This window comes from Cutaneotrichosporon cavernicola (assembly GCF_030864355.1).
Source record: "Cutaneotrichosporon cavernicola HIS019 DNA, chromosome: 6".
Classification (NCBI taxonomy): domain Eukaryota; kingdom Fungi; phylum Basidiomycota; class Tremellomycetes; order Trichosporonales; family Trichosporonaceae; genus Cutaneotrichosporon; species Cutaneotrichosporon cavernicola.
Genome location: NC_083398.1, coordinates 1,983,681 through 2,008,619, shown reverse-complemented (window position 1 = coordinate 2,008,619; position 24,939 = coordinate 1,983,681). Strand labels below are relative to the sequence as shown.

General features: G+C 58.0%; 13 protein-coding genes across 13 annotated transcripts; 7 read left to right on the top strand and 6 right to left on the bottom strand.

Annotated features, from left to right (window-relative positions):
- Positions 1 to 528: 528 nt before the first annotated feature.
- On the bottom strand, positions 529 to 1,424 carry CcaverHIS019_0607840 (uncharacterized protein; the record flags this gene model as incomplete). The annotated part of the gene is made up of 3 exons (XM_060603281.1): positions 529 to 1,068; positions 1,199 to 1,279; positions 1,374 to 1,424. 3 exons carry the CDS (start codon positions 1,422 to 1,424, stop codon positions 529 to 531), a joined length of 672 nt encoding a protein of 223 aa, XP_060459590.1.
- Positions 1,425 to 2,224: 800 nt separating this feature from the next.
- On the top strand, positions 2,225 to 2,443 carry CcaverHIS019_0607830 (uncharacterized protein; the record flags this gene model as incomplete). Its single annotated transcript, XM_060603280.1, has 1 exon — positions 2,225 to 2,443. The coding sequence occupies one exon, from the start codon at positions 2,225 to 2,227 to the stop codon at positions 2,441 to 2,443; it is 219 nt and encodes a 72-aa protein (XP_060459589.1).
- A 729-nt stretch (positions 2,444 to 3,172) lies between these two features.
- On the top strand, positions 3,173 to 4,714 carry CcaverHIS019_0607820 (uncharacterized protein; the record flags this gene model as incomplete). Its single annotated transcript, XM_060603279.1, has 2 exons — positions 3,173 to 3,508; positions 3,548 to 4,714. 2 exons carry the CDS (start codon positions 3,173 to 3,175, stop codon positions 4,712 to 4,714), a joined length of 1,503 nt encoding a protein of 500 aa, XP_060459588.1.
- A 177-nt stretch (positions 4,715 to 4,891) lies between these two features.
- On the bottom strand, positions 4,892 to 5,478 carry imp3 (uncharacterized protein; the record flags this gene model as incomplete). Its single annotated transcript, XM_060603277.1, has 2 exons — positions 4,892 to 5,383; positions 5,419 to 5,478. 2 exons carry the CDS (start codon positions 5,476 to 5,478, stop codon positions 4,892 to 4,894), a joined length of 552 nt encoding a protein of 183 aa, XP_060459587.1.
- Positions 5,479 to 5,663: 185 nt separating this feature from the next.
- On the top strand, positions 5,664 to 9,223 carry CcaverHIS019_0607800 (uncharacterized protein; the record flags this gene model as incomplete). The annotated part of the gene is made up of 4 exons (XM_060603276.1): positions 5,664 to 5,698; positions 6,265 to 6,311; positions 6,751 to 8,648; positions 8,684 to 9,223. The coding sequence occupies 4 exons, from the start codon at positions 5,664 to 5,666 to the stop codon at positions 9,221 to 9,223; spliced, it is 2,520 nt and encodes an 839-aa protein (XP_060459586.1).
- A 239-nt stretch (positions 9,224 to 9,462) lies between these two features.
- Positions 9,463 to 10,800, bottom strand: DIM1 (uncharacterized protein; the record flags this gene model as incomplete). Its single annotated transcript, XM_060603275.1, has 5 exons — positions 9,463 to 9,654; positions 9,690 to 10,085; positions 10,118 to 10,211; positions 10,405 to 10,566; positions 10,622 to 10,800. 5 exons carry the CDS (start codon positions 10,798 to 10,800, stop codon positions 9,463 to 9,465), a joined length of 1,023 nt encoding a protein of 340 aa, XP_060459585.1.
- A 291-nt stretch (positions 10,801 to 11,091) lies between these two features.
- Positions 11,092 to 11,700, top strand: CcaverHIS019_0607780 (uncharacterized protein; the record flags this gene model as incomplete). The annotated part of the gene is made up of 2 exons (XM_060603274.1): positions 11,092 to 11,205; positions 11,239 to 11,700. The coding sequence occupies 2 exons, from the start codon at positions 11,092 to 11,094 to the stop codon at positions 11,698 to 11,700; spliced, it is 576 nt and encodes a 191-aa protein (XP_060459584.1).
- Positions 11,701 to 12,066: 366 nt separating this feature from the next.
- On the bottom strand, positions 12,067 to 12,714 carry CcaverHIS019_0607770 (uncharacterized protein; the record flags this gene model as incomplete). Its single annotated transcript, XM_060603273.1, has 3 exons — positions 12,067 to 12,316; positions 12,543 to 12,604; positions 12,637 to 12,714. The coding sequence occupies 3 exons, from the start codon at positions 12,712 to 12,714 to the stop codon at positions 12,067 to 12,069; spliced, it is 390 nt and encodes a 129-aa protein (XP_060459583.1).
- Positions 12,715 to 13,704: 990 nt separating this feature from the next.
- On the bottom strand, positions 13,705 to 17,003 carry ALG11 (uncharacterized protein; the record flags this gene model as incomplete). Its single annotated transcript, XM_060603272.1, has 12 exons — positions 13,705 to 13,955; positions 14,063 to 14,144; positions 14,202 to 14,324; positions 14,365 to 14,542; positions 14,587 to 14,868; positions 14,926 to 15,112; positions 15,149 to 15,329; positions 15,364 to 15,502; positions 15,539 to 16,349; positions 16,387 to 16,564; positions 16,706 to 16,725; positions 16,811 to 17,003. 12 exons carry the CDS (start codon positions 17,001 to 17,003, stop codon positions 13,705 to 13,707), a joined length of 2,625 nt encoding a protein of 874 aa, XP_060459582.1.
- A 244-nt stretch (positions 17,004 to 17,247) lies between these two features.
- Positions 17,248 to 19,185, top strand: cyp8 (uncharacterized protein; the record flags this gene model as incomplete). The annotated part of the gene is made up of 8 exons (XM_060603271.1): positions 17,248 to 17,369; positions 17,402 to 17,538; positions 17,569 to 17,889; positions 17,923 to 18,008; positions 18,043 to 18,133; positions 18,167 to 18,271; positions 18,306 to 18,511; positions 18,544 to 19,185. 8 exons carry the CDS (start codon positions 17,248 to 17,250, stop codon positions 19,183 to 19,185), a joined length of 1,710 nt encoding a protein of 569 aa, XP_060459581.1.
- A 240-nt stretch (positions 19,186 to 19,425) lies between these two features.
- On the bottom strand, positions 19,426 to 20,863 carry CcaverHIS019_0607740 (uncharacterized protein; the record flags this gene model as incomplete). The annotated part of the gene is made up of 2 exons (XM_060603270.1): positions 19,426 to 20,506; positions 20,538 to 20,863. 2 exons carry the CDS (start codon positions 20,861 to 20,863, stop codon positions 19,426 to 19,428), a joined length of 1,407 nt encoding a protein of 468 aa, XP_060459580.1.
- Positions 20,864 to 21,691: 828 nt separating this feature from the next.
- Positions 21,692 to 23,629, top strand: xkiA (uncharacterized protein; the record flags this gene model as incomplete). The annotated part of the gene is made up of 4 exons (XM_060603269.1): positions 21,692 to 21,970; positions 22,004 to 22,796; positions 22,829 to 22,980; positions 23,027 to 23,629. The coding sequence occupies 4 exons, from the start codon at positions 21,692 to 21,694 to the stop codon at positions 23,627 to 23,629; spliced, it is 1,827 nt and encodes a 608-aa protein (XP_060459579.1).
- Positions 23,630 to 23,996: 367 nt separating this feature from the next.
- HPA3 (uncharacterized protein) lies at positions 23,997 to 24,455 on the top strand (the record flags this gene model as incomplete). Its single annotated transcript, XM_060603268.1, has 1 exon — positions 23,997 to 24,455. The coding sequence occupies one exon, from the start codon at positions 23,997 to 23,999 to the stop codon at positions 24,453 to 24,455; it is 459 nt and encodes a 152-aa protein (XP_060459578.1).
- Positions 24,456 to 24,939: the final 484 nt, after the last annotated feature.

The window sequence follows — 24,939 nt, the reverse complement described above, 5'->3', positions numbered from 1 at the left end:
CACAGGTGGGCAAGGCATGTAAACAGATCTGCATCCGCTCATCCATCCAACTCTGATATCTGATCCTCTGATCCTCTTGACATCACCAAGCTCAGCACCTCAGCAAGCGATGCATGACCTTTTCTTCCCAACAGCATTTGTTTTTTTTTAAAAAAAAAAAATAATCAAAGAAGCCCAGGTGTGAGGTACAAATTACTGTATGTGGTGTGTGTGTCTCTCAGTCTGCATGCGCATTGATGCATGGCGTGCATTGGCGAGTGGTGGCTTGGGTGGTGTTGGGGCGGGACTAGTGTGCGGCGGATTTTCCGGGCCGCTTTTGCCATTTGAGCGGGGCGGTCGTGGCCGGCAAAGATACGACAGGATCAAACAACGCGGGAAAGCGGGCCGACCATGCTTCCACTTCTAAGCTTCCATCAACACACTAGGTTGGATATTCGGCTGCTTCCCCGGTCATTAACGAGACAAACCTCCCTGAAATGCACACACTATCACAACTAGATGTACATGCATGACGAAACGACGAAACAACTACCAAGCACCAACAAACGGCGAGCGAATCCATCTACTCCCACTTCCACTTCCACTCCCTGATTCCACCTTGGCATTCACCTCCTTCGCCTTCGCCTCCTTTGGCTCCTTCTTCTCGCCCTGCCGCTCAGCCCGCGCTGCACGGCGATACTGCGCAACCTCGGCCGCGTACTTCTGCTCAGCCAGCTCCCACGCCAGTCCCTCATCCGTGCGACGCCACCCAAAGTCGAGCACCAGGCCAACACCGCCAAGACGCAGGTCATGATACCACTTGGGCAGCGGCTTGGCCGGCAGCGTGGCTGGCAGCGTGGCTGGGCGTTCCTTGGCAACTTCAGATACCCAGACCTTTTGCATGGCCGCATATCCTTCGAGGACTGGGTCAAAGATTCTTCCTCCGTTGAGATAGAAGGCTCCGCGGTCTGGGACTGGGGACGAGAGATGTAGGTCGGGGTTTGGTGGGGCTAGGGTGGGTTCTGGGTCAGGGCCGAGGGCGGCGAGGAAGGGAGACGAGGGCGAGGTGGAGAAGAAGACGACAGCAAGCTGAGGTTAGTGGTTTGTGGCGTATTTTGGTGAGGTACGGAGGAGGAGGAAGGAAGGGCGAAGGGCGAGTGTGGTGGGACGGAAGGAAGGTATAGGTATGTGAAGTGCCGCAAGCGACGAGCCTACTCACCGTGGCTAGGCAGTATCCGCATGGCCTGACTGCCATATACGCCACCATCGCTACAAGGAGGAGCAGATACGGCGATGTCGACTGTGGGTATTGCGTACCGATCGGCATGGTCATGGTCAAGGTCCATGGGCGGGGACATGTCAGCACTCAGTGACCTGGGATGGAAAAGACTTACCGGGAAGGGGACGAGGACGGAGAGGAGGGCGAGGTGCCGTAAGCAGTGCATGTTGGTCACCTCTGTCTTTGTTGACAATTCGCTGTTAAATTGGAGTGGTGTAAAGCTGAGAGCTGAGAGAGCTGAGTTGGTGGAGTCAAGGTGAAACGCGACAACAGTCATAGCACCAGACACGTGGGAAACTTGGAGCCCCACTGGACTTGGTTCCGTATTATTTGGGCCGAGGTTGTTGGACGATTAAGGGAGCACAACTCCGTTGGATTAATTGGATTAAGCCATCAAGTGATCGATTTGTCACCATATCAGCTTGCAAACCTAATGAGAGCGGGTTGGTGCGGAGGCACTGACACTGAGACGCTGACGCGGTGATAACTTGACACGCTGACTGACGAGACATGAATCGAGACCTCTACATGCTTACAAGTACGTGAGAGGTGGGCTTGGCGGAATCGGGCACCCACCGCCGACCCCACATTCTCAATCTCATCTATTCGAGCCACGCCAACTCTAACAGCCACTTGGCCCAGGGCCTGGTCTGACGACACCTTCGGCCATCACCTGATTCCAGCATCACCTGATCATGACGTCCACGCATCCGCCCCCCTCTTCCCTTTCCCATCTAAGCTTCCCCTCACAAGCCTCACACAAGGCGATCGCTTACTCTGATTCTCGGCTGGACAGGCTGGACAAGGCCGAGGTTCCCACAGCCTGTTAGGCTGGGAGGGGCCGGCTCTTATATAGTGCGCGCCCTCCCTCTCGCCCACCCACCTGCCCAACCACCCACCCCACCCACCCTACCCACCCATTTACTTGCTCTCTACAACACCAACACATCACAACACCACACAATCATGAACCCGCACGAGTCTAAGCAGTGGATCCCACGGCGTAAGAGTAGCACCAGTGCAATTCCGATGCCGCCTGCCCGCCACCCGAGCCAGACGGCACAGGCCGCCACCGCCGCCATGCAGGCCCAGCAGCGTCCCAGTGTCGGACCCGCTGGAATGGCTTGGGAGCACCGCCGCCGCGCAAGCCAGGCATCCGAGGGCAGTACGGGCAAGAGCCCTTAGTTGAAGTGATCAGAAGTCAAGGTCGGTTCAGAAGTAGGTTGGTGTTGACGGCAGCGAAATGGTAGTCATGTAAACCCAATCCAATGCAAGTGTTGTTCGTTGTGCGCTTGCTACCAAGCTGAGAGTGCTGAGAAGGGTGTCGGCCATCGGTGGCCGTGATGATGATGGTGGGCTGGTGGAGTGCAGAGTGATTGAGTGATTGAGTGATTGAGTGATTGAGTGGCGGACGGCAGGTGGCGTGGGTGGGTGTAAGAACGTTTATTGACCAATTAACCACGATATTATGACAGCCACTGATTACTGTACTAGTTGTAACAACACAATTCGACCAAAAACGTAGTCTTTACATGTCATCTAAGATTTACAGAAACGCACACACTTGGGAAGATCACTCATCTGTGCATCTAACAAACATAACGCGATCAACGCCCCAAACGGGCCCAACAGCGCCCCTAACGCCTCAAAACCCCCAACTCCCACATTCGTCACACACACTTGCATTCAAAACACATTCACTCAACTCACATTCTCTGCATTCTCTGACTCCTCTCTCTCTTTCTCTCTCTCTCTCTCTCTCTCTCTCTCTCTCTTTCTCTCTCTCTCTTCACCATCCTTCACTAGCTTCCTCACTCCCACAACCAACAACACCACCTTCCCCCGACCCCACACACCCACATTTCCTCACTCCCCCCTTCCTCCCCCCTCCCCCCCTTTCCCAACAAAACACCCATGCCGCCAGCCAAGCGCCTCAAGACGGCCGTGGAGGGAGAACGGCTCACCAGGGCGCCGACCCGCTCCAGTGCCCGCCTCCGCAACAAAGCCGCCGAGACGCCTTCCTCCAACCATACCGGCCCCTCCCCACCCATTCAGCCCACCAAAAAGGCAGCCTCGAGCAAGGCGGCGACCAAGAGCCGCACCAAGACGCCAAAGAATGGGGTCAAGAAGGAAGACGCCATCCCCGCGAAACCTTCCAACCTCTGGGTGAACGAGGACTGCCTCCATGAGATCTGCTCGTATCTCGGCCCTGGTGATCTCAGCAAGGCCCTCACCATCAACAATGCATTCGTGAGTCCGCTCTGCACATAGTTGCATTCCTGACCCGAGTACAACGCCGCCACCCCCCACCTCTACCGCGTCCTCAAACAGCGCGCCGGCTGCGATTGCATTGGGCTGTACGACCGTAACATCGAGCTCGTTAGTAAATACACAACTGCGATCGAGTTCTTCCCCCACTCGCACCGCACACATCTCCCCCGCCTAGACACCGGCCGCATCACAACCCACATTGTCAATTACGACTGGAACAACAAGAGCACTGACGAGGATATCCATGGCCGTACAGCAGCGTGGGGCACCTACAAATGTCCGCAATGCCCCAAGGCCCCAGCGCCACCCAAGCGTCTCATTCTGCGTCCTGGGTGCACCGTTGCCAACTTTATCAAGAAGGGCGACAGGAAGTTGAAACGCGTCATGATCCCTCTGGGCACCAAGTGTACCGACAAGATTGTTCACATCTCTCTCAACATGGGCAAGTCGGCGTTCTCGACAGGGCGATATAGCCCCAAGCCCAAACCCATCACTCCTACCAAGAAACTTACGTTCGTGATTCTCCCAGCGTTCTGGGACTGCGGTCCCATCATTCTGGAACAACGTCGACCCATGCTTCTCCGCAGTCTCAGCGACTCGCTCGCCAGCCACGTTACTAAGCTTTATGACCATAGCATTCACATCGTCGGTCTCGAGGTCCGCGATCCCTTCGCTCCTGAGTGGGAGTGGTATTTGCACGAGGTCCGCCAGGCGGTCTCCAGAACGCAGTTCATGAACGAGCTCGAGAGGCAATTTGACTGTTGGCCGATTAGTACCGCCTGGTCCGCCGAGGACAAGAACCGCGTTCGCAACAAGGTCACGTTCCAGACCTTGCGCGACTACCTCGAACACGGCGACTGGGGCGAGGAACTTAGCCAGGAGCTCGTCGGGCGTTGGCTCAACGCCCTCGATGCGCGCGAGAGCGGCCGCATGATCACGCCTGCGCTTCCCGGCGCCAAGAGGGGTAAGGCGGCCCCGAAGAAGGCGGCCAACAAACGCAAGAGAAGGAAGCGCAAGTACGAATCCGACACCGAGTCTGAGGCGGAATTAAGTTCGGAAGAGGAAATTGAGGACTTCAAGCACCGCAACGAGGACAAGGCCACCAATGTGGGGGCCATCAAGGTGGAGTTTGAGGAGGAGGAGGAGTTTGAGGAGGAGGAGGAAGAGGAGGAGGAGGACTATTAGAGTGGCGCTGTAGTATGTTGTAGCACAGCAGTATCGTACCAGATCCTCCATGCCCTGTTCATGTTAGTCGCAACAGAAGACGTCGGTAGGCTGGTAATGATGTATAGAATACAGTGAAGTGATACAATCCTCTCGAATGCCCAAACGCGGTCGTCTAGATGAGGTCGACACGGTTGCCTAGAGAAGGTCAAAGTCGTCGAGCTCGTCATTGTACTTCATGATGGTGCGCTTGCGTGCGCTAGTGTTGACCCATGTGATGTGATCCTCCAGGCGACGAGTGATGAGCATTGCTGGGTCTGTAATAGGAGTGGGTCCAACGCGGATATGCCCTTGTTCGATGGTACGAACGGCATCGCTAACGCTCTCTGCGAGCTTGAGACGCGTAATGACGACGGCGAGACGACGACGTGCGACGCTGCTAACGGTAACCTTGTTCTCGATATCAGAGGGCTTTGAGCCGACGTCGAGAATGCCAATATCGTAAAGCTTATTGAGCATCTCGCCCTCCTTTTGTGCGCGGAAGGGATCATTGGCGGGTAACAGGGAGATCTTGTGGATCAAAGACCGCAAGGAACCGCACAGCTTATTGTACTTGTGGTAGTCGTCGCGGTCCTGGATATGGTACTTGTGCATGACCTTGATCTCGCGGTGAGATGCATCCTGCTTCCACTGTTGTCAGCTAGCTGTGGAAGGGAGTTACGCACGTCGAGAAAGTCGACCTTCTTCAGGAGCTTCTGCTCGTGATGCTTGAGCTTGCGGACCATTGTGTGGGTTGTGCGTGTTGATGATGAAGATGCAGAGGGGAGCCGAGTGTAAGATGCTTGCCACCAAGTACCCAGTTGGATCAACCAAAATTCTGGTTGCCATCGTCATATAAACAGATTAGGTTCCGTATGAATTAATGAATATTCTAATACAGATAAAATGCTTATTTGAGCCCCTGCTGTAGATGCCGAAACCGCTCAGTTATCCGGGTACAATCCGGTAGGCAGGAAGGTAGTGTGCCAGCCAGTTGTAGGTAATGGATAGCAGAGTCATCTTGGATAAGCACCACTCTTCATCCTCTTCATCCTCTTCCTCCTCATCACCACCTCGTCCCCATTCTCTATCGCACTCGCTCCTATTCCCCCTTCCACGCACATAATCACCTACGGCCCTCGGCTAACTTGTCTCCGTCTCCCCTCCTATCCAGCTACTTTGGCTAGACGACCAGTCACCCAGTAACCGATTGCTCAGACGACCGGATCCGCAGCGCGACTCATCACCGCCACTGCAGTGCAACCATCGCCGCTTTTGACCACCTCGTGTCGACGCGCCAGCGCCCCGGCGTAACCCGTATTACCTCAACCTCTCCTGCTCTCAGTGCGGGCGGGGCAAATTAGTGACCTCCACACCGCACGGTGGCAACCCTCACCTCGTCCACGCAATAGTTGCAACTCTCCCATCGTCCATCTCCAACCTCTGGACCTTTGGAGCCGCAGTTTAACGCAGCCGGAATCGACGCAGCTCTTGTGCTACTCCCGCGTATCTAGTGCCATCGCACCCAGCAGACCTTCGCCCCTTCCTCCGCACGTCGCTTTCAGGTTCAAGCCACCAAGTACGTCGCACGTCGCAAGCGCGGCCTCGCTGCTTCTTCTTCACTTTTCTCTTGTCCCCCATCCCAAGCCACGGCGGGCAGCTTCGCGCGTCCACACCCAGACAAAACCCCCGCTACACGGTCAAGCATTGGCGTGCCGCGTGCGCTGCCAGCATTGTCCCGCACATATTGTCCCTCCTCTTTCCCCCTTCCCCCCCCCCCCCCCCCCCCCCACCTCCTCCGCCACCACCCTCCCTTTGCTGTGACGTTGGCGCCGCGGCGCCACCAAGCCTGCAACTTTCCCAGCACGGTCCCAACTCCCCAACTGCCTCCACCGCTCGCATTATAAAGAGACTGCTCAAAGACACAAGACTCTGTGCTGACGCGCTTTCGCCCTCCCCTGGATTGATGATAACTTTTCCGCCGCTCATCACCTCCATCATGGATCCCCTCCCAACAGCCCTCTTCCCTCCTTTGACACCAGGGACCATGTCACAATCCAAGTCGGCGAGCGTGTTCCACGCTCTTGGCTCTTATGCCGATCGCATCAAGCCCGAGCAAAGTAACGGCAACAGCCGATCCAATTCGGACTCGTCGACCCCGTTGCCGTCGCCAGCAGCCGGTCGCTCCACCGAGCACCACGAGGACGACGACGCCGGCTCGTGGGAGACCGTGTCGACGATCCGGCACAAGAAGCGCTCCGAGCGCAACCCGGAGCGTACGGAGCGGCAAGAGGACAAGGGGCGGTCTAACTCGCGCAACTGGCGCGAGCGCGGTGACGACAAGACGACGTCCACGACGGTCGCTGACAAAGACAAGGATGTCAGCGGCAAAAAGGGCGCCTCTGCCTCTGCAGCCTCGTCGTCCAAGGCCGCGACGCCCCGCGCATCAGCCGCTGGCACACCAACCAAGTCTGCATGGGCCGCGACGGGCCCTGCCAGTCCGCCCACGCCCTCAAGCGTGGCTGCCGACACCACATCCGCGCCAGCCGACAAACCAGCCGAGCTGGAAGCCAACCAGAGCGGCGAAAAAAGAGGACATTCCCATAAGCCCTCTGCTGACAAGGCGCCTACCAAGGCGGACGAGGAGGACAACTGGCGTCGCAAAGAGCCCGCGCCCATGCCCACGCCTGCCGCTGCACCTGCCCCTGCTCCCACCCCGGTGCCAGCGGTGCCAGCCAAGGCTGCGCCACCTCCGTCGGTCAACGCGTGGAACTTGAGAAAGAAGCAACAACCTGTCTCATCAGCGTCGACCTCGAAAGAGCCAACACCGGCCCAGGCCACTACCAAGGCTGCTAAGCGTGCCGCATCGGCCACCACTGTCGTCGTCGCTGAGGCGTCGATGGCTGCGGCGGCTTCCTCGCAACCAGCCGAGAGCAAGGACGCCAAGCCATCGGGCAAGAAGCTGAAGAAGAAGGGCGCAGACACACACGGCGGTGACGCGACCGCTTGGCCTGAGGTCTCGCTTTCAGCAGAGGCCAAGTCTGGGGACAAGAAGGGCAAGCACGCCAAGCAGTCAAGCGACTCGACGATTGACGACGGACTGTCGGCTCAGGGTGGCAGGAAGCAAAAATGGACGAAAATGTCGGCGTCTGAACTGCAAGAGGCGGCGGATAAGGTGGCGGCCGAGACAAGCAGGCGGCAAACCAAGCACAAGCAAAGGCTTCGAGAGGGCGGTGACGAGCCTGTCAAGAAGGGTGTCAACAAGCAGAGGGCACAGCAGGATAAGATGGCGGCGCAGAAACCACCCCGTACGCATCGGTCAGGCTCACACGGCAGCTCGACACTGCCACCACTGACTGTGTCCAACGGTCGACTGGCGCCGGGGAGTGCGTGCAGCGAGGTTGGAGATGCTGCGAACGGCGATGTGCATGCGGGCGCCAATGGTTCGGCCAGCGCACCCCTTTCCAGGCATGGGAGCAACCCCGGGACGCCGGTTAAGCGACCGTCGCCCCGCTCTGGATCCACGCCGCTGTCGCCAGAGTCTGGTGCGGCGCCGCTCTCCCACCACTTTGGCACTGCGCCTCGACGCGGGCGGGACCGCGATGGCCGGGGAGGGTACGGTGGTCGCGGCCGCGGTGGGTACCACCGCTCTGCGTCGAACACGCCCATGAACCGGATGTTCGACTTGTCGCCGGTTGGCACGAACGCGAACCTGTACGCGGCGGGGTACGGCATGGGTTACGGGTACTACCCGATCCCCGCGAGCATGGTGAACATGGCGAATGTGGCAGCCGTGTCGGGCTTTGACGCGACGCAGGTCCAGTATGCGTTGTTCCAGCGCAACATGCCGCCACCGCCGGTCCCGGTCACGTCGGTGCCAAACATCGACCCGCTGCGCTACTGGGTACTCGGACAGGTGAGCTCATTGCCTCTGACTGCAGCTGACATCAGGTCGAGTACTACTTTTCGATCCAGAACCTGGTCATGGACTTTTTCCTGCGGCAGCAGATGGACGCCGAGGGCTGGATCGAGATTGCGATGATTGCGAGCTTCAACCGGATCAAGACGCTTACGGCCGATGTCGCGATTGTGACGGAGGTGATGGGGCTTAGCGACCTGCTCGAACTCGACGGCGAGCGGGTGCGCCTTGGCAACAGCGAGTGGCGCCGCTGGGTGTTACCGGACGCCCAGCCGGTCAACGCACTGGGGGCGTTGAGTACGAGCCCGAAGAAGAGCGGCGAGACCGAGGTCTCGCACGGTATCCCGCCAAATGTCAACTTTACGGACGACGGCGACGGGAGCACGCTCGGTATCGAGGATGTGCCGACCTCGCCTGTTCCCAAGTTTGACGTTGAGAACGCGCTCCTCCGCCAGGGTGGGAGTGCGGCTGTGAGCTCGAGCGCGAGCGTGCTTGCCAGTGACGAGGGCAAGTTTAGCATGACGCCGGGGACGAGCGTTGCGGAGAACGAGAGCGAGGCGGGCGACAAGTAGAGGTGGGTCGAGCGGGCAGCATGAGGGCGAGGATGCGTGGCCGGCGTGCGAGTGGGCAAGTGGCCAGCCATGAACTGCGCTCGCTGCCTGCTGCTCGCATCACGAACACACCTGACCCTTGCGTGTCTTACCACCATGCATCAATCACGGCACCTGTACGTTTTCTGTTCAATCTGCACATTACACCCATAGTCTCTTGCACGCCATGTGAAATGCAAAGTGTACATGTCGATACAAGATTAGGCAAAGTGGACGCCGCGGGTGTTGAAAGCTGCGAGGAGTTCGAGCAGGTCGTTGCCCGAGAGCTGAGCAGCGCGCATGTCGCCGTATGCTGGGCGGATTTCGTCCTCGTCGAGCGTCTTTGCGGGGACGAGCGTGGTGGAGAGCACGTCGTCGATGAGTGCCCACGGGTCAAAGTCGTCCTCGACAATCTGGCATCAGCGCTGGCTGCTGCGGTACGACCAACCTTTTCGCTCATTGCGCACCAAGTGCGATAATTCTTCTCTACCATTTCCTTTACTCCTCTGGCCTTGAAACATGCCCTTGTCGTCTTATGCATGCGCGAAAACACGACGCGATTCAGTCCATCAAACTCCTCGAACCGCACGGCCGGCGGCGGATCCAATGGCTTGATCCGCACGACGCTCGACTCGACTTGCGGCGGCGGCCGGAAATTACCCTTGCCGACCTTCATGACATGCTCGACTCGCGCGTACATCTGCACATTTGCTGCGAGACGGCACCACATCTTACTCCCTGGAGCTGCGCAGAGCCGCAGCGCAAACTCGCGCTGGAACATGAGCACCGCGCATCGGATGACTGGGCGTTGACTGAGGAGCTTGAACACGAGCGGCGACGAGATCTGCGTGAGAAGGCAACAAAGAAAATACTCACTTGGTAAGGCGTGTTACTGATGCACACGTCAAAGTAGGGCAGGTCGGCTTTGATGAAATCGCCGAGGATCAGTTCGAGTTTCTTTTGTTGAGGGCTGGGGTCAGCGCGAGCTGAGAGCTGAGGTGCGATCTGCGAGCGAGTCGGGTGGTGGGAGGTTGGACTTGCGCTCGCACTGGCTGTCTCCCTCCCTCCCACCGCACCCAGATCGTGCCCATTCCCGACTCGGCCGCGGCCTCGTGCCTCCGGCGCTCATCCTGCACCGGCACTCAGCCTGCACCTGCACTCACGTCCCAAGTACACGCTTCTGCACTTCTGCGGCCATGCGGGGGTCCATCTCGCTCGCAATGACCTTGCGGCACGCTGGGAGGATGCGGACAGTCAGGTTTCCCGTTCCGGGACCAACTTCGAGCACGACGTCGGTGGGCTTGAGCTCGGCCTTGTCGACGATCCTGGCGTCAGCGGCTGGCCATTCCTCCGTACCCCCGGCTTGGCCTCCAGACTCACCCCTGCGCAACCAGCGGATTTGTCAGAATATGCTGTCCGAACCGGTCGGTGTTGAACAGATGGTTCCTTGCGCCTCCAGCAACCGCACTGCTCTCCCCCTTCTTCTCCTTGTCGGGGCGGCGACTGGCCGCTGCCAAGCCGTGTTGCCGCGTAAACGTCTGCGAAGTTGCCTTGGGCATGGTGTGTGGTGATGTATCAAATTCAGTGTTGACGATGACAGGGGGACAACTTTTCATGTCACGTGATTTGCCACCCAGAGCACCTAGTGGAGGCTGTCTACCCATGCATAGTAAGAGGGAGAATGTGTAGTGGGAGCGTGTCTAGCTCTTCTAATGCCTGTAAGAGAGCAGAGAGGAGATACGTGGATGCTGGATGCGTAGACAAGGGAGACAAAGGAGACAAGGGAGAATGGACAATTGCCACCAAAGCCACCTCCACCTCCATCGCAATCTTCCTTCCTCTCCACAACTATGGACACGGACGACTTTCACGACGTCTCCCACTCCCTCTCCCACTCCCAAGGCGGCGTATCTGACCCCCTTGTCGATACAGAGTATGCGCGCTTACAGCAGCGCTACACCGATGTGAGTTGCGTCTTCCGTACATTCTGACGCAAGGCCGGATACCGCGAAGGTATAGGCGAAGGCAAGCTCTCAACTCTCCAGTCGGGCTTTGACGAGGGCTTCGCGACATCTGTCCCGCCCGCCCGGACTGTCGGCCAACTGCGCGGCCGCGCGGCGGCTCTCCTGGCCATTGCGCTCTCCCAAGAGCCCTCCCAAGAGTCCTCTCACGAGTCCTCTCAAGAGGTGCAAAGCCTGCGCGCACTGGTGGCCGATCTAGCTGCCGTACGGCGTGACGACGTGCTTGCGCCCGATCACGAGGCTGTGGCGCACGAGGCGGAACATCATGATGCCGACGACTATGCGTTCGAGTATGATCGGAACGAGCGGCGGGATATGGAGGGGTTGGAGCGGGGCATGGAGGGGATCGGGGGACGCAAGGAGGGATTGAGGGAGGAGGCCCTGTTGGCGTCCTTGGAGACGAGGGTTGACGAGGCTGAGGCGCGCGTGCTTGCGTAGAGATCAGGCTGAGGCGCGCGTGCTTGCTTAGAGATCAAGCTTTCGACTATAGGATGACTGAGCTACGATGGGCATGTATCTATCCCGACGCCACTACCCACCCGGGCCACTACCCACCGGGCCACTACCCACCGGGCCACTACCCACCGGGCCACTACCCACCGGGCCACTACCCACCGGGCCACTACCCACCGGGCCACTACCCACCCGCAGTATATATACATAGCGTCCTATTGTCCTGTTGTCCTACAGTGCCGAAAAGCATGGCCCGAGCTTGTATGTAGTGTGTGCTTGTGAATGTGTATGCTGGCTTGATGTGCCGCCGGCGGCTCTGTCAACCCCCAACCGAGATAATCTAGGATCTAGTTAGACGGGACTAGATGGTCCCCACATGGCCTCGACCGCGTCTTCGGGTACGACGCGGAGTGGGCGGTACGTCGAGAGAAGGCGTTTGAGTTGGTTTGGCCGGGTCTTTTTCTCCTTTGGTAGAGGTGGAGGGAGGAGGGGGATGGATGAGATGACTAGGCGTCGAGACGGGGTGTCGAGGTACACAAAGTCGCCACGGGGTGACGGGAGGTGCACCAAGTGCGTCTTGGGGAGCCGTGGGCGGGCCGTTCTGGTGTGAGTGGGGGTGGGGGTGGGGGTGGGTGGTGGGTGGTGGGAGGAGGGGTGGGTGGGAAGGAGTGAGTGTGAACTGAACTGAAGTGAACTGGGTTGGGTGGGTTGGTGGGTTGGTGCCTCGGCACCATGGCACTGGCACTTTGTCCGGTTTGTGTGCACGCACACCTTGACGACGGCGCGTCTCTGTGACTCGTATGGGAACATGACTGGGGTTGACTCACGGCCAGCGGAAGAGAAAGGTGAGGCATGCGAAGAAGAACACGATCACGAGTGGGAATGGGATCTAGTGTCAAGTCGTTCTTTCCTAGGACTTACCGAGTCGAGGACGTGGTCGAGGCCGACGTGGTCGAGCCCGAGGCGGGATACGGTGAGGAGTGATTCGGCCGCGTCCATTTTGGGGAGGATGAATAGTGACAGAACAGACTTGTGGGTTTTTGACTTTGACGTCGGTTGCGAGCGCCGAGCGTCGAGCTTCGAGGCGCTGGGAAGGTGGGAATGAGTAGAGAGAAGAAGGACGAGTTGGGGTTGCTGATGATCAGAACTGCTACCCACGAGAATGGATTCTCCCCGGGATTTAGCCTGGGCAGGGGACAAGGGCGAGGATCGACAGTCCACTGCACAGACCACGAACCACGGACGATTCGACCGAGATGCGAGCCGACTCACGGTCTAACCAAGAGACGCACCAGGCGATGGAGACGGTATCATCAAGTTCAAGTCGTCTAGACTTATATCCAAGTGGGTGACAGAGAGAGTGGGGGGGGGGATGGTCCAAGAGCCCTGGTTGCTGAGTCTGGTCGACGTGCCTTTGAACCTGGTGGAATGTAGACTTTAGCGATATGCTAAGTTTGCCCAGAGTTTGATCGCCACGCCACAGATCCTGGCCCGATCAACATGATGCGGCATGAGACGAGCCGCCGCGCAGCCAGTCGTCATTCGTGCCTCGCTTCTTACGAGACACTGGAGACCAGAATCAATGAGGTTTGCGATAGCGAAGAGAAGATGAATGATGCAGATGCATGCATGGTTGATGGTGAGGACAGTCGCAAGCACCGCATCAAACACGATTTAACGGGTAGTCAAGGGAACATGATTTTGAAACACCAGTTCTTGTTTGAAACAACTCTCTTCCCATTAACGATTTCATCAACATCAAAATCCAAAGTAATCAACTCAACTTGCATGCCAAAAACAGAACCCACAGGGTGAGCTAGCTGCGAGATCAATAAAGGGAGGAAAGCGACAGCGGACGGGTTGGATTCCCGCAGCTCCAACGGGATCCCCCTGAAACAATTAACATCTCATCTGCTAAACCCATAGTCTACATCATCCATCCAACTCCATCTACATCATCTACATCATCCACATCATCCCGTCTCCACGTCATGACGGTCGACCCGGCGCCTTGAGCTTGCCTCCCGCTCCCCCAACATCCTCAGCAAACTCCGCGCCGCCAGCCGCACGCGCAAGGCGGCTCCATCCCCGAGCAAAGGCTCGCTCAAACACAGCTTCCGAAAACTTGTCACGGGCAAGCGAGCGGGCCGCCCGCCGCATCGCCAGCTCCTGCTGCCGAGACAGCGACAGAGCCTCATGGATAGCATCCGCAAACGACTCGGCGTCGGTTGCGTGGAAACCTAAAGTCAGCGGCCCCGTCAACCTTCGGAGCATGGCTACGTGTGCGTGCCTGGATTCGTCCCGGAGCGTGACATTTGCTCCACGGCGCGTGAGACTGTAAACGTACCTGTCTTGTTGCCGTCATGGGACACGACAATATCCAGCAAAGGTCCAGCAGACGCGTGAACAATAGGAATAAGCCCAGCGGCCTCGGCGTCAGCGTCACACTTAATGAAGCCGGGTTTTCCGCGTGACCTTGTACCAACCATAAATTCCACAACGTTAATGCCAAAATGCTCGTCCTGCATCGTGTTCAGGCCGACCGACGCAGTGCTCAGGTGGGCAACAATGTCGGGGTACGGCGCGTTGACCAGGAACGTCACCTGTTCCTTCAAATTAGGGTTGCTCTGCAACCAAGTCTCGGCTCACCTCAATATTCAGCTTGGACGCGAGTTTCTTAAGACCATTTACACGGGCCTCGTCAGCGGCGTCGCGGCATCCACCCATCAACGTGAGATGGATTCCACCAGGTCCCGTCTTGTACTCGGGGTGCTTCTCGAACAAGGTGCTCAATGCTTGCAGTTGCTTGGCCTGGTCCTTTTCAGGCCTAACGATTAGCGCAAGCTCCAACCCAACCTCGTCGCAACGCACCTGAATTGGGCCAACGATACCAGTTGGCGCTTGCGAGAATCAAGGTTCCCCAGCTTGGACAGTTCCGCCGTGTCACACGGCGGGAACACTACCTCGCACACCCGCGCCGTGTCACCGGCATTCCGCGAAGCGTCGTCCATCAGCAGCAGCTGAGCCAGCAGCGACTTGCGGCCGTCGTTGAGCAGCGACTTGATATGCGCCTGAGTCCACGACGAGTTCGTCATGGTGTGCTGCGAGAACAACAGCGCCACCGAGTACAGCGACGTGAACATCCTATAGTACCTGACGTGTGTTAGTTCCGTCAAATCACATTCGGAAACAAGCGCCAACCTAACTCACACAAGCTTAGCCCATGTTCGGAACGCGCTGCTTGAGGCACCGCCATTCTCAACTCCGGCTACACGCTCACGCACACGCTTAACCATGTCGCTGCTGACCGTGGGATAGTGCGTGTACGAGCCTATGGCGATGTCTCCACCCGCAACAAGGCGCACAAAGGGTAACGTAAAGGCGTAACCCATCGAGTCTTTCGTCAGACAAAACGGACAAGCTTCAGGCTTACCAATGAAGATGTCACCCCACAGACCGTCGCGACTACACAACCCTTCCCACGCTAGCAGCACACTTCCGAAGGACTGGCCAAGAAGCGTGAAGCGGCGCCAGTAGGTGTCGGAGATGAGATGCCGCGATCGGAGCGGGATGAAAGCGAGGGTTGCTGGGGACAGTTTGATCGAGAAGCGATCCTGCAGGTTAGAGAGGTCGGGGATGTCAACTCACGTTGACCTTGGCAATGATCTCTTCTTTCGACGCAGCTGGGTAATCGCCGCTGTAAACGACGATGACGACTTTGGGGTGAACGCGCTGGAGCCACGCGATCGCGGTCCACAACACCCGTTCACCACCACCTCCGGCATTACTGTGGTCAGCAAATCTCGTGGCTGGCGCAGCGTACCAGTACGGGTGCCAGAATCCTACAACCAGACGCTTCTTGGCCATGGTAGGTGGCTCCTTTGATGTGCCAGGGATCACACCCTGTTCTTTGATGCCCAGCTTCTCCAGGACTGCCGCGCGCTTCTCGTCGTTGCGCGAGCGTACGTTGGACAGGACAAAAGCCGCGCCAGCAACGACAAGAAGCGCAAGGATGGGCACGCAGCTGCCGATAAAGTACCAGTTCACACCAAAGTGTCGCGCCGCAGCAACGGCCACGGCAGCGGCGAGAAGGGAGAGTTTGACGATGATGCTCGTTATGGAGCCCTTGACGAACCACCACGTGATGGAGGTAATTACAACCCACACGACATCAGAGGAGACCGAGGCCTGGGCCGGGTGGGCGAGGAAGATCCTGTACAGGTAGGTCGGAAGCCACTTGGCGGACGGGAGCATGTCCAGGACACGAATAGTGGTCAAGGTGTGGATGATTGCCGCGAGGACAGCAAGCAGTGGCAAGAGGCCGCCAAACGGGAGCGAGCCTGACTCGTTCCGCCCGTTCTTGGGGATGAAGAAGAGCGGAATCACTACCGCACCGTGGATAAATGCGAGGACATACACGAACGCTGGCTGGTCCGCAAGCTCGGGGAGAATAAACATGGCAACCTGTGCTGAGATGAGCAGGAAGCAGAGCATGAGGGGAGCTTTCGGCTTTCGGTTCGGGATCGGCTCATGGAGGTACACGGCGGTGAGGAAGAGCGCGAGCGCCACCGAGATGGCGACGAGCTGCCCGAGGATCATGTACACGGCGGGGTACTTGATTCCGCGACGGAATGCTGCTGTCAGCCGCGTCATAAGCACTGTCTAGCTCACTTTCAGACCAAATGATGGCTGCGAAGAGAATGGCGGCGGTGCAGATCCAGCTGCTCCACCACCAGTTGGGGGCGCCGACACAGACCGCTCGCCAGGCTTGGGCAAAGAGCGATGTGTTGACGAGCCAGTCGCCTGCCGTAGCACCAGGGCGGACGGAGATGTACGATGTGTACGACCACTGTGGTCAGCGCAAGCATGGGAGGGTACGTCATCCTTCCTCGAATCTACTCAGAGAGATGTAAAAGAAGTGATCATCCCTGCACAGCCCTCGTGCTCATGCAGCTTTCGGCCCTCGACTTGCCACATCGGCTCAACTCACCTTCATGAACTGGATCATGACTGTATGTCAGCACCTTGCTCAACCTGGAAGAACTGCTCAAGGGAATTCATGAGCAGCCCAATCAAGCCCCATCAACCCACTCACAGTACCATGTTGATATGAGCCCTCCGACGGCACACCGAATGAAGAGGAACGGACGACCACTGAGGACCGCCTTCTTGGTAGGACTCTGACCGAGAATGGAAGCGATGACGGCAGCGAAACAGGCCAAGATAATGGCAAAGTAGCCATACAAGATGGCGTAGTTGACCAGTACTTCTGTACTGAGGTCTGCCATTGTGAGTGGGACGTGTGAGAGTGACAAAGAGTGTGGTGGTGGTGAGTAGCGATGGATTCTGGTAATTGTCCAGTTGAACGCGTCAGGTGGAGGTAAGCTAGAGAGGGTACGCGTCATCAGTCCACGTCCACGTGGGAAGCTTACCGTGGGAAACTTGGAAACTTGGGAATCTGGGTGGCGGGGTTTCTTACATTGAATGTAACTGTTGTTTCGCCTCCACCACCCCCACCTAACCGCCTCCACCATGGGTAACAACTCGGACAAGATCTACGTCACGTACTCCGAGCACGCTGCTGGCGGCCACACGGCCTCGAGTGGTGGCAAGGCGGCCGAGAAGGGCCGGCAGGAGATGATGCGGCTTCCATTGTACGTCTCTCCTCCAATCAACCTAACGACAGTGACTGCTGTGCCCTCTCGCTCCAGCCGTTCAAGAACCCCGTCGCAGTCATACAAGATACCAAGCCCGGTGAAGAACGGAGGGCCGACGTCTTCGACCTTGTCAACATTGTCCCTTACGTGCGCAAGTTCAAGACCAGTACGTCACGCCTAGGTTGCGCTAACCCAGATCCCGTGACCGGCAAGCCGCTCAATACATCTCAGCTGCTCAAGCTCAACTTCTCCAAGAACGTCGAAGGGAACTATCACGACCCGATCACGTTCAAGGTCTTCTCCAACCATGTGCATATCGTCTTTCTCAAGAATACAGGGAATGTGTTCGATATGGCTTCGCTCCAGCTCCTCGCTATCAAGCCCAAGACTTGGCGGGATTTGGTTAGCGACGAGCCGTTTACCCGCGAGGATATCATCACAATCCAGGATCCGGCGAATGCCAAGAACCGCGATGCGCGTGATTTTGACTATGTCAAGAACCAGAAGAAGGTGTCGCGTGAGCTTGTGGCTTGGTGGTAGCTGACGGCAGAGGAGGATATGGCGGATCCATTGAAGGGGATCAACGTTAATGCGGCGGGCGGAGCGAGTAAGGTGCTCAAGATGCTTGCGGAGAAGGTGAGCTATTTATGATGATTGTAGCTGACTGCAGACACGGTCTGAGAACCCGTCGCCGTCGCCGTCGCCGGCACCGGAGGAGAAGGAGGGCGTCGTGGTCCAGCCTAGGAAAGAGACTCTGGCCTGTGAGCTTTCTTGCATTGTCGAGCTGACGCCAGATAACGCAACCAACTTTACGACTGGGCGAGCAGCCGCGTCGCTGACGAGCACAACTTTGGGGCCAGAGGTCAAGAACGAGCGCGCAATGTATGACGAGGAAGAGCGTGAGTTACGTAGCCCAGTGAAAACTGACATTAGTCATGTTCGACGAGCTGTCAAAGCCAATAAAGGACAAGGACAGGCTAAAGTCGCGCGCGTATGCGACGATCATGACCAACTTTGGTGGCCTCAACGTCGAGCTGTACGGCGACCGCGCCCCGAAGACGGTATACAACTTCATCCAGCTCGCCAAGAAGGGATACTACGACGGCGTCGTATTCCACCGCCTCATCCCTGGATTTATGGTATGTCTTTTCTGTAGTATGTCTGACATCAGATTCAAGGAGGAGACCCGACGGGCACGGGACGGGGTGGCAAGTCGTTCTGGGGCGAGCCGTTCCGGGACGAATTTGCCGCCAAAGGCGCGTTCAAGCACGATGCGCGCGGTGTCCTCTCCATGGCGAACAGTGGGCCAAACACGAACGGCTCGCAGTTCTTCATTACGTTCCGCGAGACGCCGCACCTCAACAACAAACATACGGTATTTGGCAAACTCGTCGGTGGTGAGGACGTGTTGAATACCGTTGAACGTATCCCCGTCCGGCCGGGAGGGGATACACCCACGAAGACGATCAAGATCACCGGCGTGCAGGTTCTCCAGGACCCCTTTGAGGAGTACCAGACTCGGTTGGCTGCCAAGGTCGCCCGGTCGGACCAGAGCGCCGAGGCGCAGGCTAAGCGGGCTGCTGCAAGGGAGAAGCGCGAGAAGGACCGCACGACTTGGCTCGGGACGGATCTTGGGGCCAAGGGCGAGAGTCGGGAGGAGAGGGAGGCTCGGAAACGCAAAGCTGAGGATGATGGGGTTGGCAAGTATATCGCCAAGGCTAAGGCCAAGACGCCCAAGGTTGCGCCGGTCGAGTTTGGGGTTGAGAAGAAGAAGCGCAAGCCGGGGGGTTTTGGCGACTTTTCGGGGTGGTAGAGACTGTATCAGTTCCGTGTTCCGTGTTCCGTGTATGCGACACCATGTTTCAGTACCAGACAGTTCACGGGCACGGCATACCCCTCACCCCACTGCAGTCGCAAAGAGCTCATGCGACATTCACCCAATGTACAAATGATAACCCAACCAGACGTACGATTACAGACACGCTGCGTCTCCAGAACAGTGGATAAGCCCAGAGTAGGGATAGAGTGTATACGTACTGGTATCGTGACGTCTTCAAACCATGTAGTCCTCGTCCTCGCTGTTGTCGCTCGCGGCGTCCGAGTCGTGGCTCACAATCTTGCGCTTTCTACCACGGCCCTTGCGGGTCTTGGGCTTCGGCGCCAGCGTGCCGAGCACGTTGCACTCGCGCAGTTCATACGAGTTGAGCCACCGCCCAACAAGCTGCCAGTCCATCTCCTCCCCCCAAGCCCCTGACCGTAGGTAGTCTGCGAAAGTCGTGAGCGTGATGCTCTCGCAGCGCCACTCGCGCTCTTCGCCGTTCCATACCCCAAAGCGGTGATCGACCAGCATCGTCCCTTCGAGCGTTTCCCGAAACTCGTCCTCGAACAGTTTGCGCCGTTCAACGCGCGCGTCCCAGTGCTCGGCCTTCGCGAAAGGGTTTGCGTCCTCTAGACCCACGATGGTGATACGGTGGTCACCGAACTGGAGTGCGTATTCGCTCAGCGCGACAATGAGCGAGGTGCCCAGATTGCCGATACTCTTCGCCTCGCCCCACGGAGGGCGACGGTTGCCCACCGGCCCGTGGTCCCACATGATCGGGAGGAGGACGAAGGTGATGGCGCGTGAGGGATTGGGTTGCGGAGTGCGCGGGGACTTCCAATACCAATGCGGGCGCGAGTACTTTGTCTGACTCGTCATCCGCGCGATGTGCACAACTGTCTCCGGCGCAATGGTCGAGGCATGGTGGGTGTGGTCGGTGTCTCGGGCGTCCGAGGTAGGCACCAGAATCACAGTGGCGGGCTTCCTTCCTCGAAAGAGGCCCGCGATGGGCCGCACCACGACGCGCGGCGCTTTCGGCGCCTCATTAGGGCAGAGCCTGCACATGTGCAGCGATGAACCTTTGCCCGTCATCATCTCAGCTTTCGCGTTGGGATCATAATTGAGCACAAGAGTGCGGATACGCGGCACGTCCAGTGGCTTGACAAAGTGCTGAACGTGTTGGTGAGGAAAGAGCTCGACGGCTGTCGTGCAGCGCGTCACGAGGTCCATATCCCGGTTAGGAGGAGGGCGGCAGTAGCAGTTCAGAAGCTGTACGCGTAGGCACTTGTACAGCCGCGGCGCGGCGGCACGGCAACTAAGTCAACTCGGTTTGTGAGGCAACTTACAATGTCTTGGAGATGGTGAGGCACGTTCGTAAGTCAGACATGCCGAGGAAGGAGACGATCTCAGCGACGATGTCGTCGTTCCCCCAAACCAAAGAGGCGGTTGAGGAGGATGCCACCTCACTTGTCTTCTCGTTGGCGAGGTCCGCAATGAGCGCGGCAAGCGCTGATGTGAATCCCCGTGCCTCGAGGTACTTGACCACGGCGGCAGTTTCGTTATCTTCTGGAGGTTGGGGCGTGAGCGCAGGTGAGGGCGAGGGCGAAGGTGAGGGGACTCGGGTGGCGACAAATGGCCGCACGCACCGCCGTTTCGGGTTGGTCCGTGTCATGCCGTTGCCGTTTGGATGTGGATGAGAGAAGAGGTATCGTCAATGAGGCTTAAGTACAAGTGTTTAGATGAGTAGAGATGAGTGTGTTTCCAAGAGAAGGCTGTTGGGAATGAGATGACGGTGTTCAAAGGTTCGGGAAGAGGAAAAGGGGTAATGATGAATCAAGCCCTAATCGTTTCCAGTCCAGTCAACCAACTCTACCTACCATCAATCCGCCCCAGCGCTGCATCAGGTACATTTCAACCACCCAAATGGCTCAAGGCTGAATGGTGACTAACTCGGTGCCATTGAACACCGCCCCGGCCCAGCAAGAACAATGTTAGCGTTCACGGGCAGCCAGAGGACGCCATCAATGAGGGTGTGACCGTTGTTGTACAACTCGCACAGCGTCACCAAACGTGGTTTGGCAACGGAGGAATGTTGCCCGATCACCGTCAGGCCGCGGATTGCGGGCTTTGCACGTTCCCCCTGGGCGTTACTCACCGAGCATGGTTGTTTTGTACGTTTCTGGATGTCTTGACGTGTTCCATACGACTCAAGATCTTTGAGAGTGTCCAGAGTCGAGTGTCAAGCATCATTTCAAGCTGAATGCGGAACCAAACAATCCGGTTGTTCCGATTTCAAACAGGCTATCAAGTAAACAGAACAGGGTGACCCACCCCCGGCGCATTTCCGGGGGGTTTCCGGCACAAGCCATAATGACGTCGGATAATGGCATGGCCCAACAACCAAGTTGACATCAAACCCCTCTTCATACTTATATGCCTCACTATCTCTTCTCCTCTCCTCTCCTCTCCTCTCCTCTCCCCTCACCACTCACTCACTAACATGGGCAACCTCTTCCTAGGCTTCGACAGCTCGACGCAGGCTCTAAAAGCCTCGCTTCTCGACGAGGACCTTGGCGTCCTCTCCGAGGTCGAGGTGCGGTTCGACCCGGACCTCGCGCACTTCAATACCCGCGGCGGCGTGCTCCATGGGTCTGAAGGGAGCGGAGAGGTTTTCTCGCCAGTCATGCAGCCCATCGAGGCACTCGATATTCTCCTCGACCGCATGAAAGAGGCCAAGTGGCCGATCCAGAACATCAAGGCCGTCTCGGCCGCTGGACAGGTGAGGGAGGACCCATCAACAGAGCTGACGTAGCAACACGCCTCGGTGTACTGGTCAAAGGAAGCGAGTGCTCTCCTCTCCTCGCTTGATCCTGGGCAGCCAATGGCACCCCAGATGAAGGGCGCATTCTCGCGCGACATCATTCCCAATTGGCAGGACTCGTCCACCGTAGAGGAGTGCAAGGCACTCGAGGCCGGCGTTGGGGGCGCTCACGAGCTCGCGAGGATTACGGGATCCAAGGCCCACACACGCTTCACGGCGTCGCAGATCATGCGATTCCGCACCCATTTTCCCGAAGCGTACGCGGTGACGGACCGTATCTCGCTCGTGTCGAGCTACGTCACCACTCTGCTCTGTGCAGATGGCGAGGTCAAGGGCATCGACGAGAGTGACGCATGCGGCATGAACTTGTGGGACATGGCAAGTCCTGGGCGTGGCTGGAGCCAGGCTGTGCTGGACGTCATCGCGCCTGGAGAGGGCGCCGAGCTGGCCCGTAAGCTTGGTCGGGTTGAGACCGACGGCGGACGTGTCGTCGGCACCATTGGACGCTGGTTCGTCGAGCGCTACGGCTTCGACCCTGAATGTGTTGTCATCCCCGGCACCGGAGACAACCCAGCTACGTTCCTCGCCTTCTCCCTCCGCGAGAAGGAGGGCATGGTTTCGCTGGGTACAAGTGATGTTGTCCTCGTCTCGACGGCGGCGTATAACCCCCACCCCGACTTCCACGCCTTCTTTCATCCCGCCATGATCGCGCCGCCGTCAATTCAGGATAGCGCTAGAGACACGTCCGAGCCGCTCCGATACTTCAACATGCTCGTGTATAAGAGTGAGCGATGGGTGTACTAGATCTGACAGCAGATGGATCGCTTGCGCGCGAACACGTGCGCCACAAGTACTTTAGCGGATCGTCGTGGGACGACTTCAACGCCGCGGTTGAGCGTCTCCGCCCGAAGGAGTCGGACGCAGTGCTCAATCGCATGGCGTTCTGGTGGCTCCTCCCCGCCATTATCGTGAGCTCTCCAATTTCCAACTTGTCCCCTCAAAAGCTGACAATAGCCTTCTGGAGCCCACGGAGTATACAAATACGAGGGTGTTGATGCGGCGACGGCGAAGCGGGTCGATGCTTTCACCGACGTGGGGATGGAAGCTCTGGCAATCCTCCAATGTCAGATGCTCAACTATGCGTCCCGTTCCGCCGCCATCCTCTCTGAAGATGACTCGGCCAGACTCGCACGCGTATACGCTGCCGGCGGGGCAGCCCGCAACAAGTCCCTCTTAAACGTCATGGCGGACGCGCTGGGCTGCCCGGTCTCCAAGGCGGTCGAGTATGATCCTGAGAAGAAGGCGTGGGGCGAGACCCAGACGAATGCGTGCTCTGTCGGTGTGGCGTATAAGGCCGCATGGGGATGGGCACGGGCATCAGACAGGACGCGGGCAAATATACCATTCGACGACTTTGTCGCAGCTGCACACGCGCGCGAACGCTCTACCCTACCTGTGGAGGCTGCTGGTGCTGCAGGTGCGCCGGGCGAGAATGGAAAGTACGATGCTGCTCTCCCTGGGCCGGCTGCGGCGGCGTACAAGCGCGCTATTCCTTGGTGGCGCGAGCTTGAAGCGCGCGCGATCAGGGAGGGCAAGGCGGGCGAGAAGGGTCTGTGACGTGCGAGGCATGCGAAACGAGCTGGGAATCGCTCCACTCGCCTAGATAATGTGTAGATGTATGTGCATCGTCATGTTGAGTCAGGCCAGAGTCGGGCGGGAGTCGACTGGTACATATGTACGTGCTCAGTCAGACTCGCTTGATGCGAACTTTGTTGTGGTTGACGGGTCAAGCGAGGAATGGTGATCATACTGTGTCACCGGATAAACTCGGGGATCAACATTCGGTTATCTCCGTTTAGCCAAGTTTCAAGTTGGCGGAATGAATGGTGGGCAATCCACAACTACATCATATATGAGACAAGTCGACTAACTCTGAATCGCGCCGTCTTGAGTCCACCATCGCACCCACCCAGCCACCACCGCCATGACCGTCACCGTCCGTTTCGCCCAATCTGCCGACAAGCAGCAATTCCTCGACAGGTGGGAGCTCTACAACCAGTTCTACAAGCGCACCGTCCCCGCCGACGTGACTGAGGAACAGTGGCGCCGTTTCCTGGACCCCTCTTCGCCTGTATATTGCGCCGTGGCCGTCGATTCCGACAAGGAAGACGGCGCAAACGTCATCGGCTTTGTCACCTGGCTGCCCCACATCTACACGGGCTCGATCGAGGATGTCGTATACCTCCACGATCTTTGGAGTGACGAGGCGCAGCGGAACGTCGGGACCGGGCGTAAACTCATGGAGTTTGTTTATGCCGATTCAAAGGCCAAGGGGATCAAGAGGGTTTATTGGCACACGCAGCACTTTAACCACCGCGCTCAGTTGCTTTACACTAAAGTTGGGACTAAGACGGATTTCGTGCAGTACTCGCACGACGTCTAGTCACGCCGCTGTGAGCGGAGTGAGTCGGGCAGCCAGATTGGTGCGAGGGCGAGGTCGAGAACCGCCGCGAGTCGCGGCGTCAAGACAATGTAGCGAGTGCCGTATGAGGCGGGCAGGGCACGCAAGGAGACGTGAGGAGCGAAAGCCTGATATCAAGATAGGAATGCATGTACAGCGTAGTAGTCTATAGTATACGCAATACGTGCATCGCATCCACGGGCAACCTGCGCAACTTGAGCAATTGAACTCGATGAATGGAGCAGCTTCAGGATGCACGCGGACGCGGCGCCCGCACAACCTATCCGCACTCTGTGGGCCTCGCCCCGATAGCGAACTCTCGCCAGAGAAGGGGGATTGCTCGATCTTAGACGCCCACGACCCGACTCCCTGCACCAACAGCTGCTCAATTCAACCGATTCAATTTCAGCTCGGCCGGTCGCCGCTGGGAGCTCGTCCGGTGCGCGTTCACCGGGCATGGGTCACT